The sequence below is a fragment of the Oncorhynchus nerka genome, linkage group LG12 (assembly GCF_034236695.1).
Source record: "Oncorhynchus nerka isolate Pitt River linkage group LG12, Oner_Uvic_2.0, whole genome shotgun sequence".
Lineage (NCBI taxonomy): Eukaryota > Metazoa > Chordata > Actinopteri > Salmoniformes > Salmonidae > Oncorhynchus > Oncorhynchus nerka.
The window spans coordinates 56,654,052-56,666,908 of NC_088407.1; the positions used below are offsets into that span (position 1 = coordinate 56,654,052).

At 47.3% G+C, this 12,857-nt stretch overlaps 1 protein-coding gene across 2 annotated transcripts in view; it reads left to right on the plus strand.

The window, feature by feature from the left end:
• Positions 1 to 12,857, plus strand: part of LOC115138405 (Ral GTPase activating protein catalytic subunit alpha 2) — a 140,218-nt gene that overhangs the window by 38,684 nt on the left and 88,677 nt on the right. For both annotated transcript variants that reach the window (XM_065025666.1, XM_029675223.2), the window contains exons 4-15: positions 3,105 to 3,162; positions 4,319 to 4,362; positions 4,489 to 4,669; positions 5,154 to 5,269; positions 5,475 to 5,613; positions 6,484 to 6,689; positions 7,048 to 7,290; positions 7,687 to 7,866; positions 8,315 to 8,449; positions 8,570 to 8,718; positions 10,150 to 10,261; positions 10,517 to 10,754. In XM_065025666.1, the coding sequence (XP_064881738.1) occupies positions 3,105 to 3,162; positions 4,319 to 4,362; positions 4,489 to 4,669; positions 5,154 to 5,269; positions 5,475 to 5,613; positions 6,484 to 6,689; positions 7,048 to 7,290; positions 7,687 to 7,866; positions 8,315 to 8,449; positions 8,570 to 8,718; positions 10,150 to 10,261; positions 10,517 to 10,754 (1,801 nt within the window). The remainder of the gene's footprint in view (positions 1 to 3,104; positions 3,163 to 4,318; positions 4,363 to 4,488; positions 4,670 to 5,153; positions 5,270 to 5,474; positions 5,614 to 6,483; positions 6,690 to 7,047; positions 7,291 to 7,686; positions 7,867 to 8,314; positions 8,450 to 8,569; positions 8,719 to 10,149; positions 10,262 to 10,516; positions 10,755 to 12,857) is intronic.

Sequence of the window (12,857 nt, forward strand, 5' to 3'; positions counted from 1 at the left end):
AGGAGAATGTACATGGAGCCATTGTGCGTTTTTCCTCCTCTCCGGTTTGCATTAGGATTGTCAGATCTTCCTCAGGAGACTTCTGGTGCAAGTATCAATGCTTATTTACAAGCGTTGGCGCTTGCAAAGTCAATGGTCGTGGGTTCGATTCCCGCCGGGGCCACCCATGTGTCAAAAGGTATGCACGCATTGACTGTAAGTGACTATGGATAAGGTGTCTGCCAAATAGCATAAATGTCAGCCTTCACCTGACCACTAGAGTTTAGATTTGTCATTTGATGCATTGCTGTCGAGTAGTAGTCTAGGCCTTCGTTTTGTAGGTTGCTATTATGGTCTAAACCTCTGGGTATCTATTAGGCAACCGTCACTGGGTTTGCTTTATTTGCCTACTCTGCCTCACTGGCAGTGGGTTGAACTCGGCCCTGTCAAAAACAAATCCTAGCTGATCATTAAAAGGTTTTTTTAAGACCTGCTATGAAACGTAAGGGTCAGCGAATTCCGCTTGCTTTGACTTTGACAACAGTGGAATATGGTGAATACTGATCGGACTGGTAATCATTAGCTTGAGGAAGAGCTACAGTGTATTGTTGCTGCCACCTACTGGTCAAGTAGTATTATGAAGCCGTTTCACGAATGCCTTTTTGGTTATATGTGTGCTACATTGCATGTCTGATAAGCTTGTTACGATCAAATGTAGATATCGCGCAAGCAAGAACTCCGTTTGATAGGCTACTTAACCAATCTGATCAGATCCATATTAGGCCTACTTCTATTTGATAGTCTATCATCATTTGAGCTCAGCATCTACTTCTACAAACGGCTGGTGATTTGGTTTCAGTGTAAATGAGTAATCCACTGTTTACACTGTGGGGGTTGGCCTGGAAACATTTTCAGTCTTCCACTGTATGACCGGACATTTTACTGTCACATATTATTTCACCACTGTAGGTGGTGAAGGCCTAGTGATCTACTGAACTGTCCTACACATTTGAGTTACTCCAACATTTTCAATGCAGGTTCACGCGATAGTTGAATTAAATGGCAGTGAACTGTGACCCTGCTCTATTCGCCTGCTGTGGCTCTCTGGGCTGCGATGGTCACATGCCTGCCATGTCGTTCACTCCCAACTCCACTGTGACTGACTGCCCTATAGAAAATGTCTCTGGCTCATATATGGCTGGTTTAAGAAAAGTTTCCTCATGTTTTTCTGGAAAGTACGCTCGCTCTTAACATGAGTTGAAACTCCACCGAATCCTGTTGACTTATTCACCAACTTTTCTCGTTGTTGCGTCGAAACAAGGATGAGAAAGACTCCACAGGTGCGGTGTTCCATCCTACCCAAGTGAAGCTTAAATCAGTGGGTACAATGACAAAAACAAAGTCTTCAAAGTTCCCCTGAGGCTGTCTGTGAGCGCTGGAAAGCCCTTGTGGGACACCTCTGGTAGAAGTGTATTCTGTGTCATGTACGCCCTGTGGCTGGAAACCTAAGTACGGATCATGTAAATGTGGTTGGAGTCGGACGCGTCCCTCCGTAATACCCCATCTTTATGCCTGGAGTACATCTCCAGATTAGAGTAACTCAGTCAGCCCGCTCTGCTCAGCCCCTTTGTCAGGCTCACAGTGCTTCATATCAGCCAGTAAAGTCCCATCGTTGCGGCTGCCATTCCCACCGCCGCGGGGAGTCTCCCCGCTTCTGCTCTGCATTCCCTGCCTTCCCCTGGACGAAGGGTGGTTGTTACACACACACACACACACCACCCTCCCTCTCTGGAAACCACACGGGCTTAGACTTACCCCCCACTGTTTTACCACCTAGAGTAATGTCTGCATCTCCAAGGAGAGCATCAGTGCTGGGAGCTGGGCATGTCTAATCCCAGCCGGGATCAATAGAAAGGTGCAATAGAGAAGGACATGTATCGTCACGCTCTGGATCAGAGAGGAGTCAACCAGGACACAGGGACACCAGGAGTGATGGCTGTCAGATTTCTGTTTCTATCACTGAGAAGGAGAGGGATTTAGACGGAGAGTGGAGTAGACACGAGGAGAGATGCACAACAGGAGAGGTGGAGGAGGGGAGAAATACAGAGCGGGGGGAGGTGTTGATAAACCGAGATGTGCTGTACTCGAAACATGAGATGCGTTTTGGAAGCCGTAATGTGGCATGGCTGCTCTCTTGGCTACTGATCCAGGATCTGGTCTCTCGCTCTTTCTCCGTGCTCTGCATGTGAGACCTTCAGTCTCTATTTCTCAAGACTCACTGCAAATTCAGTTTGCATGTATAGCTACTGCTGGTGAGGACTTAAAGTTCAGAGGCCTCTCTCTCTCTCTCTCTCTTTCTCTCTTTCTCTCTTTCTCTCTTTCTCTCTTTCTCTCTTTCTCTCTATAATCTTTATCATGCAGGCCAGAGTAGGGTTGCGCTACCAAGTGGTTCATCAATTACCCACTGGCCATTACCGGACCATCCGCCACACATTCCACAGTGGTGTCCTCTCTTCTCATCCCCCCCATCCCTCACCCCCCCTGTCTCTTTTTATCCCCCCAGAGGGACCCAGGTAACTCTGTGTTGTCTGTTCACACTGCTATGCTTTATCTTGGCCAGGTCGCAGTTGCAAATGAGAACTTGTTCTCAACTAGCCTACCTGGTTAAATAAAGGTGAAATAAACCCCTCCCTCAGTGTAGGAGTAATTATAGCCTGCTGAAAGGTCACACGCTCTAATTGAGTTGTACATTTCATGGTTGGCGAGGTGATGACATTTCCAGCGTTGTCCCATGTCACCGGGGCCACCCCTATAGCAGGCCAGAGACACACGGAGGAGGAGGAACGGACTGCAGTGACTACTGGTTGACTGACAAGGCTGCTATTGCTTTTTTAAAGTGGGCTGTGTTTAGGATGTATGTCTGAGCAGCTTCGCAACATGGCCCTGTCTAGTGTGTGGTGTGCAAATGTGACTTGTTTAAAGCCTATCGAGTAAATAATTCTGTCCTCTCTCCATCTGTGATCAGGTTTATCTGCTCTGTCTCTGTGTTCTGATTTGTTTGTACTGAGAAAGACACTTCAGGCATTTGTGCTAATATTTTACACGTTCCTTCCCATCTTCTCCAGAAAATTCTGCAACTTCTACCAGAACGAATCTACAGTCGATGGCAGTTCCACAGTATAGGTATGTCCAGTGAATCAGCTGTTTCTAAGTTGGTACTCACTCTACCCTCTTTGAATAGGCCTACAGTGGTAATATTTGCATTCTTCCGCATGGGTACATTAGTCAAAGGTCTGTCCCCTCCTGTGTTATGACAACCACCGAAATAAACCACGGAAGCATAGATTATCGGCACAACCTCTCTTTAACAGTTTGTGTGAGAAGAAAATAATTAGTCGCGGAAGGCGAGGTAAATGAAAAATGCAAATGAGAGCTTCATTTGAAATGCAAATTGGTAATTGAATTATGCGTCGCTCGGTTTCAGCCTCGCAAGCAGCGATAACCTCAATTATAATCTTCTGTTTGTCAGCCGTTTCCCTAAAGCGACGAGGCAGAGATCGTCCCCGCGGATCAACCCCTGGGGCTTATTGCTCCCACTATGGAGGCTCATCTTCCCTCGGCAGTCCCCAAACACGCTCCCTAGTCCACAGAACACCAGCTAAAACCTGTCCCTCCTTCCCTAGCCTCATGCTTAAGGAGTCACCTCACCTAGACAACTGTTGCCTATCATTGACCCTGCTCCCCAAAGTAGGTAGAGGACAAAACTCATTAGCAACACGGACAAGGAACGCCATAAGCTGTAGAACTTATAGTCAGATGCAGAAAGACAGGGCCCAGTGATGTCTTTTTAGGGCCCCCTCCACTAGAGAAACAAGCATTTACAGACTGTCACCTGGTGGAAAATGTATCTCGGTCTCTCCTTACGACTCATTTCCAATCTCTTGGAGCCTAGGAGTTGGGATTGGAAGCAATTTATTCTTCATTTTTTTCAACACATTGATTTAACCTGATGAGTGGAGAAGCAGGCATTTAGCAATCAGAGCAATGTCTCATTTGATTACCGCAGACCTGATTGGCTTCATAACTGCACGCCAGGCAATTGATGTTCATTTTCATCAGGAGAATGAGCAGCCTTCCCTCCCTGACTGGTTTATCACCACCCCCAAGGTCAATATTTACTGATGGAACAGACCGACGTGCTTGTCTCTCTGTGTTAAGTGTAACTATGTGCAGAGAGTAGTGTGTTGTATCTCTAGTACACATCAGGTGGAAGGCATATCTCTTTTGTTGGTGTCAGGGTTGTCCTCTGTTCTTCATGCTTTCTCGCTTTCCGTTGCAGGTTCTATTCTGAAAAAGCTTTTGCACACTGGAAACTCGTTCAAGGTGAGACTTGTTTTGCGTTTTCTAACACAAACTTGCACATGTTACTCCCACGTGACTGTGAAGGAGACGGAGCAGTCTGATCCTGTTCCGTGTACAGTAACATGTCCCCTGTCCTCCTGCATGCAGATCAGATGTGAGGGAATTCGTCTGTTCCTGCTGTGGCTGCAGGCCCTGCAGAATAACTGTGCAGAGGAGCAGTTCCTCATCTTCGCCTGCCTGGTGCCAGGCTTCCCTGCCGTGCCCTCCACCAGAGGACCCTGCACCCTGGATACCATCATCTACAACCCTTTCTCCAACCCGCCCGATGGTGAGACCCCTCAGTGTCTCTCACACACATTTGTTTTTACTATCGTTATCGGGACCAAGCGATTGATTTCCATTCAAAATCCTATTTTCCTAAACCTTAACCCATAACCCTAACACCTAAGCCTAAAATAGCCTTTTTCCTTGAGGGGACCAGCAAAATGTCCCCAGTTGTCTGGAATTTTCCCTGTTTTACTATCCTGGACTCTTTGTCCCCGCAAGGATAGTAAAACCAAACACACACGTTCAGCACACCCCAAGGTTCTCCATCTTCTGGTCCCCTGTCCTTACAGTTGAATGTGTCTCAGTTTGCTGTTCAGACCTGTTTCAGTGCCATCTGGAAGTTGTGCAATTTGAGCTGGGGCAGCTGACTGGGATTGTCTGGGAACTACACTGATTATTTCATGAAATGAGCTGCTGGAGTGAGATGAAGGCCGTCTTCACTCCTCATTCCCTCTTTCGCTCTGTTTCTCTCTCTGGCTCAACAGCCAAGGTGGTGCCTGAGGAGATTACACCGCTGGTGCCAGCTGTGCCAGGGGAGAAGCTGGCAGACGACCAGACCTGCTACATCCTCCAAACCCTGCTCAAGTTTATGGTTGTCCAGGTGAGGCTCCTGCTACAACATTGTCCTTCCTAGACAACACTGGATCACTCTGTGGCCTCTGTCGAATACTTTCAAAATGCATAATCTAATCAGCCTTTCAGCCATTCTTTCCTGTAAAAACAAAGTTATGTGTCCAGTACCAAGCTTGTATGGGGCCTATTGTCTGGCTGTGTTGTGACTCAGTCTGCCTCTTTGTATCTGAAAGGCGTCCAGTTTAGAGTGGAAGAACAAAGACAACCAGGATACCGGCTTCAGGTTTCTCTTCAGTCTGTTCAAGAAGTACTACCTTCCTCACCTCTTCCCTTCCTTCACCAAGCTCACCAACCTTTACAAGCCGCTTTTAGGTAGGGGTGTGGGTGTGGGTGAGTCCGTGCATGTAGGGTTGTAATTCCCTTTGCTATGAGCAGTCTTTTTTTTTTATACCGTTATGTCACCGTGGGTCAATTTGCAAAAACTCAAGGGCTTACTCCATTTGAGATTCTGAATGTGCAGCTTGACTCTAACACACTCCTGGTAGCTTTTTACATTTATTTTTATTTTTTTAAAGTGGCATGCAAATTGGGTATTAGCTACTCTCCTAAGAAGCAGCTTTGGATAAATTATTTATTTATTTGGAGGGGAAGTGTAATATCATGCTCCGCTATTAAACCAGGCAAGTCAGAAGTTCTAATTTATAATTGCAGCAACAGGCCTTTGCCAAGTCAAAAACTTGACCCAAAAGCTAATTAATACAGTCGATGCACACAGATTCCCGAGGCCAGGCAATTTAGACATCTTGTCATGAACTTGATGTTTTCCTCCATTTCCCCTGTTCTAATGATCTACTCTGTCTGAGAGGGAATGTCTATTTTTAGCTAATTGCCAGTCAATTCAAAGGTATTCAACCCATGTTTAAATGAGGTTTCATGAATTATAGAAATTAAAATCCTTTGCAACATTAACCTGGTCCACGAGGCTGTGGTTCACTGTAATTATCAGGGTTGTTCAGGTCAGTTACTTTGTGGGCTGAATTAAATTGCTAAATGACTTAAATGTAAATATAATGGCCAGTAACAGCAAAAATAACCTGATGTTGACTGAAAGAGCAGCGTGTTTAGATCTCGTGTAATATCCTTATCTTTCTCTAACTCCCACTGTGTCTTTCACCTGCTGTATAGATCACCCTTGTTTCCCTCTCTGTGTCTCTGACCCTTCCCTCTCCCTACCTCCCCCAGACCTCCCCCACCACAGACCAAAGCCTCTGTATGTCCCGGTGACCCGTAACAACGAGAGCACGTTCTGTACGAGAGACCAGTACCTGGCTCCCCGTGTGGCCTTCATCACCTGGCTGGTCACCTTCTTCCTGGAGAAGAAGTACGTCAGCACCGCCACCCCCAGCGCCAAGAACGGGACTAACGAGGTCATCCCCAAACTTATCCAGGTAGGTCCGATGTCAAACATGCTAGTAGATGCCAATAGACTTCCAGTCACTGCGCTAACACTAGTTAGCATTGGCTCGCGAAACTACCTCTAACTTCCTTCATACTGGACGCAGAGACATACAAATGGTATCCACGAGTTCATCTGACTCTAGGGAAGTAGATAAAGTATCCCTTTAATGCAGAAAGGAATGAATGGTCAGTTCCAAGGCGAGGTTTATTTTAATGTTGACTTGGAATCATTTTATTCAACCAACAGTTAATGCTATGTTTGTCTTGGTCTTTATAATTTATACTGGAACCCAGCCCTAAACCCTCTCACTGGTACCCTGTCCAACCCGCTGCTGTGTGTGTGTTCAGACTGTCACTGCAGGTAGTAGCAGTCAGGAGAAGGATAAAGACCGTGGTGGCGAGGGGGAGCCCAACGGCCCCACGGAGCCAGAGAAGAGCCACTCTAACAGTAGCACGCTGTCTGACCGGCGCCCCAGCGACTCCAGCCTGTGCAGCATCGACGAGGAGCACCGCAGCGTCTACGACATGGTGCACGCCATCCTACTCTCCACACGGGACAACATCAACTTCGTCAATGAGGTTTTTCACCAGGTACAGCCCACAGAGAGATGATGACAGTGTTTCCAAATGACTCAATGAGAGTATAAACTAGACTTTTCCTCTGCAGTAGCAGTTTTAGTTGTGAAGCTGATTTCCTTTGGTTCCCCACTAGCTTTGGAACATGATGCTGAGTAGGAAACCATCTTATCTGTTGTGTGCTGCCATCTAGTGCAAAGACACTATCACTACATCAAAGTGATCCTCTTAGCTGGAGCAAATTCAATAATTCATGTTAATTCAAGTGAAATGCCCTTAGCCACCACATCTGCTTCGTGTCATTTAGCAAACACCTTATTAGGATCCTGAAAATACATTTATTCATTATCCAATGCCCATTATCCTATTTTCTCTTGCACTATACTGTGTAATATCTGTCTATATCTCCAGGCCTTCCTGTTGCCCTCCTGTGAGGCGTCAGCGACCCGGAAGGTGATCAAGGTGTACAGGAAGTGGATCCTGCAGGAGAAGCCAGGCTTCATGACGGAGCCGGAGAAGAGCAGACAGGCCGAGGTGGAGGAGAACCCAGAGCAGCTGCTCATCACGGAGCCCGATAGCACACACACACAGGTAATGGCAGTGATATACAGACAAACACACACAGGACGTAAGGTAGCCTAGTGGTTAGAGCGTTGGGCCATTAAACGTAAAGGTCGCTAGTTCAAATCCACGAGCCGACAAGGTGAACAATCTGTCAATGTGCCCTTGAGCAAGGCACTTACCCCTAATTGGTCCAAGGATCGCCATTGATAATGGCTGACCCTGCCTGTGACCCTACTCTCCCCAATTTGGCAAAAAACACATTTCTGCACATTGGGATAAACAAAAAACACATTTTCATTTCACACGTGTATAAATCACAAATATAAACACTAACCTAATTATTATTATTACACAACTACACGTGCACACACACACACACACACAGCACAAGTTAGTGGATGCGCAGACTAAAATTAACTCGGAACACTCAATTTCATACTCGCCACGCTGAATGGACGGTCGTGTCCTCCTGCAGGCGTTGGAGAGTCATGGTCACAAACGCTCGTCCAGTTGGGGCAGAACATACTCCTTCAGCAGTGCCATCAGCCGGGGCTGTCTCACTGAGGAACAGAACAGAGACATCAAGGCTGGCATCCAGCCCACCCTGCAGGTATGTGCGTGCGAGCGCGTTTTGTATTTTTTGACACGTTTTTTTGTTGCTGTTGTGCGTGTCCAGATGTATCTCATCAACCCTTGACCGTAGTTTTATCTCCATGCTCTACCCCCCCAGGTCTTCCTGACCAACTCGGCCAACGTGTTTCTGCTGGAGCCGTGCCCAGACGTGGCCAAGCTACTGGACAACCAGGTGGAGGTGTGCAAGGGGGTGCTGAGCATCTACCGCCACGTGATCATGGAGCACGCCATGAACACACAGACATGGTACGTCAGTCAGCACCTCATCAACGTGCATACTGGTGGGGGGCAAGGAGATCCCCCATCTACACTAAATCCATTGACCATTACGTGCTGTTTTCAAGATTAATTACAACTATTTGGTTGTAATATCTCCTCTTGAAGAGCGTAGTCAAAACTACACATTTCTGATTATTCCACATTTAGCTCTATCATCAGAGTTATATAGTAAACATCAATTGATCATGTATTTTCAGATGCGCGAGGGTCAGATCCGTTTGGCTATCCATTTGTAGCTCGCTAGCAGAAGCCATTTAGCTTGCTTTATCAGAGATTAGGCTTTTGGAAAGAGCTTGACATCGTCCTGGTAAAGTTGTCTGTCGGACTACTGTCATCACCGTAAATCAAATCATTATTTAGATATAGTCATCTAGTTTATCCCCTGAAAGTTAGCTTGATTGACGTGGTCTGTTATTAGCTAGCTAGCCAATTTGACGTGGTCCGTCAATCAATGTAGCCTATCATGTTTGTCAGCAGCAATCGTGACTAAACACTATTTAAAAACAATGTTGAAAATTGAATAATGTTAGGCCTACCCAGCGAAGTTAGCTATGTCGGTTGGAGAAAAAAGTACCTACTTCTACTTACCGCTATGGTAAGCCAACTGTACAAAGTTTCTACCGGTAGCTGCTACTTGACAGGCAGATCCCACAAAGGATGGGACAATTAACCTAAACCACTCACACTTGTCAGGTATAGCTCACTTTTTATTTTACGGCACTCAAATATCCAATTAATGGTGGCCAATATTTTGAGATATCGTGTGGCTACCCTCCAGGTTTTTCACAATTTCTAAACAGTTTTTTAGGAATTTTTGCTAATTTCTTTAAAATAAATTACTGACCCTTTACAGACCCTTTACTCAGTACTTTGTTGAAGCACCTTTGGGAGCGATTACAGCCTCGTGTCTTCTTGGGTATGACGCTACAAGCGTAACACACCTGTATTTGGGGAGTTTCTCCCATTCTTCTCTCAAGCTCTGTCAGGTTGGATGGGGAATGTCGCTGCACAGCTATTTTCTGGTCTCTCCAAAGATGTTCGATCGTGTTCAAGGTCGGGCTCTGGCTGGGCCACTCAAGGACATTCAGAGACTTGTCCCGAAGCCACTTCTGTGTTGTCTTGGCTGTGTGCTTGGTGTTGTTGTCCTGTTGGAAGATGAACCTTTGCCCCAGTCTGAGGTCCTAAAGGGGTCTGAATACTTTCCGAATGCACTGTATATACTGTTTGTGTACACCCACTGGCTTAAATAGGAAAACAAATTCTAAACCAAGCGGTTGCTTTTACCTGAAGGACTGTATTGTCAGACAGGCCTGGACAGTTCCACTGTGTTATATGATAATCTACTGATACACCATGATGGACTAATCATATATTCTGGTGTGTGTCTGGTGTGTGTAGGGAGCAGATGCTACAGGTGCTGCTGAGGATCACTGAGGCGGTGATGAAGAGGCCTCAGGAGAACCAAAGAAAAGACATTTTTGCTGAGAGCCTGGCTGCCATCCTTTTCCGGGTCAGTCAGCCTGGGGATCATACAGCCTGTCTTACTGTTAGTTGTTCGGATACCTCTGTTAGAAGAAGTCCAGCTGAGCTCCTGGAAATGGTTGTTGCCCATGATGTTAATATAATGTGGAAACAGTGTTACAGCTCTAATGGCTTGTTAGTGTTTTGATTACAAGCCAATAAGAACCAGCTGCCTGCCTATGGTGATTAATGAGATGTTCTGTTTCGTTCTCCTGTCTTTGTGCCCCTGTACATCCTCCCCCAGACGATCATCGTGGCGTGGGTACGGGCCAACCTGTGTGTGTTCATCTCTCGGGAGCTGTGGGACGAGCTGCTGTCTGTGCTGTCGTCTCTGACAGGCTGGGAGGAGCTGGTGACCGAGTGGGCCAGCATCATGGATTCTCTGACCGCTGTCCTGGCCCGCTCCGTTTACGGCCTGGACATGAGCAACCTGCCCCTGGACAAACTCAGCGAACAGAAGGAGAAGAAACAGAGGGGACGGGGTGAGGAGGCAGGGGAGAGAGGGGGGATGGAGGCAGGGGGGAGAGAGGGGGATGGAGGCAGGGGGAGAGAGGGGGAGAGGGGGGATGGAGGCGGATGGAGGCGGGGGAGAGAGGGGGGGATGGAGGCGGGGGAGAGATGGGGGGATGGAGGCGGGGCGAGAGAGGGGGGATGGAGGCGGGGCGAGGGAGGGAGGGATGGAGGCGGGGGAGAGAGGGGGGGATGGGGCGAGGGGGGGGATGGAGGCGGGGCGAGAGAGGGAGGGATGGAGGCGGGGGAGAGAGGGGGATGGAGGCAGGGCTCTAAAGTGCAACCCTTTTGGATGCGAACACTCCTTAATATTTTAATTTGGAAGCACCAGTGCGCCTAGAAAACATCAGCCATATAACAATTATTATAATGGTTAGGCTTAGCTGTATTGCTGTTTAGGAGTTCCCTAGAGGAAACACGCAGATTTGTGACTGTGGTGGTTGCACCATTACTACAAAGAAAGCCACTTGTCTCTAGCGCAAACCATTCCAAAGTTGTGATCCATATCACTGCCTCTAGGTTTTTTTCATTGGCGTCGCAGCGGGATGCATCTCCATTGGCTGGATGCATCTCCATTGGCTGGATGCATCTCCATTGGCTGGATGCATCTCCATTGGCTGGATGCATCTCCATTGGCTGGATGCATCTCCATTGGCTGGATGCATCTCCATTGGCTGGATGCATCTCCATTGGCTGGATGCATCTCCATTGGCTGGATGCATCTCCATTGGCTGGCCATATTTTTTACATTCATACGTCGTGGGATGTGCTAAAACGATTCTAAAACAGCTTGTTCAGTTATCTTACCTCATGACTTTGTAATTTCAATGACAGGTATTTGTATTGACATTTTAGCTTTTATAATAAACACACGGCTTTATAGGCTTGTTCGTTTCTAGGGCACAACATAAACATAAGCAAAAAAGAAGGACCCTGTCTTTCAAAGATAATTTGTAAAAATCCAAATAACTTCACAGATCTTCATTGTAAAGGTTTTAAACACTGTTTCCCATGCTTGTTCAATGAACCATAAACAATTAATGAACATGCACCTGTGGAACGGTCGTTAAGACACTAACAGCATACAGACGGTAGGCAATAAAGGTCACAGTTATGAAAACTTAGGACACTAAAAGAGGCCTTTCTGCTGACTCTGAAAAACACCAAATGAAAGATGCCCAGGGTCCCTGCTCATCTGCATGAATGTGCTTAAGCATACTGCAAGGAGGCATGAGGAATGCAGATGTGGCCAGGGCAATAAATTGCAATGTCAGTACTGTGAGACGCCTAAGACAGCGCTACAGGGAGACTGGACGGACCGCTGATCGTCCTCGCAGTGGCAGACCCCGTGTAACACCTGCACAGGATCAGTACATCTGAACATCACACCTGCGTGACCAGTTAAGTATGGCAACATCAACTGCCCGAGTTACACCAGGAACGCACAATCCCTCCATCAGTGCTCAGACTGTCTGCAATAGGCTGAGAGAGGCTGGACTGAGGGCTTGTAGGCCTGTTATAAGGTAGGTCCTCACCGGCAACAACGTGGGAACAGACCCACCATCGCTGGACCAAACAGGACTGGCAAAAAGTGCTCTTCACTGACGAGTCGTGGTTTTGTCTCACCAGGGGTGATGGTTGGATTTGCGTTTATGGTCGAAGGAATGAGCGTTACACCGAGGCCTGTACTCTGGAGCGGGATTATTTTGGAGAGTGGAGAATCCGTCATGGTCTGGGGAAGTGTGTCACAGCATCATTGGACTGAGCTTGTTGTCATTGCAGGTAATCTCAATGCTGTGCGTTACAGGGAAGACATCCTCCTTCATGTGGTACCCTTCCTGCAGGCTCATCCTGACATGACCCTCCAGCATGACAATGCCACCAGCCACACTGCTCGTTATGTGAGTGATTTCCTGCAAGACAGGAATGTCATTGTTCTGCCGTGGCAAGCGAAGAGCCCGGATCTCAATCCCATTGAGCATGTCTGGGACCTATTGGATCGGAGGGTGATGGCTAGGGCCATTCCCCCCAGAAATGTCCAGGAACTTGCAGGTACCTTGGTGGAAGAGTGGGGT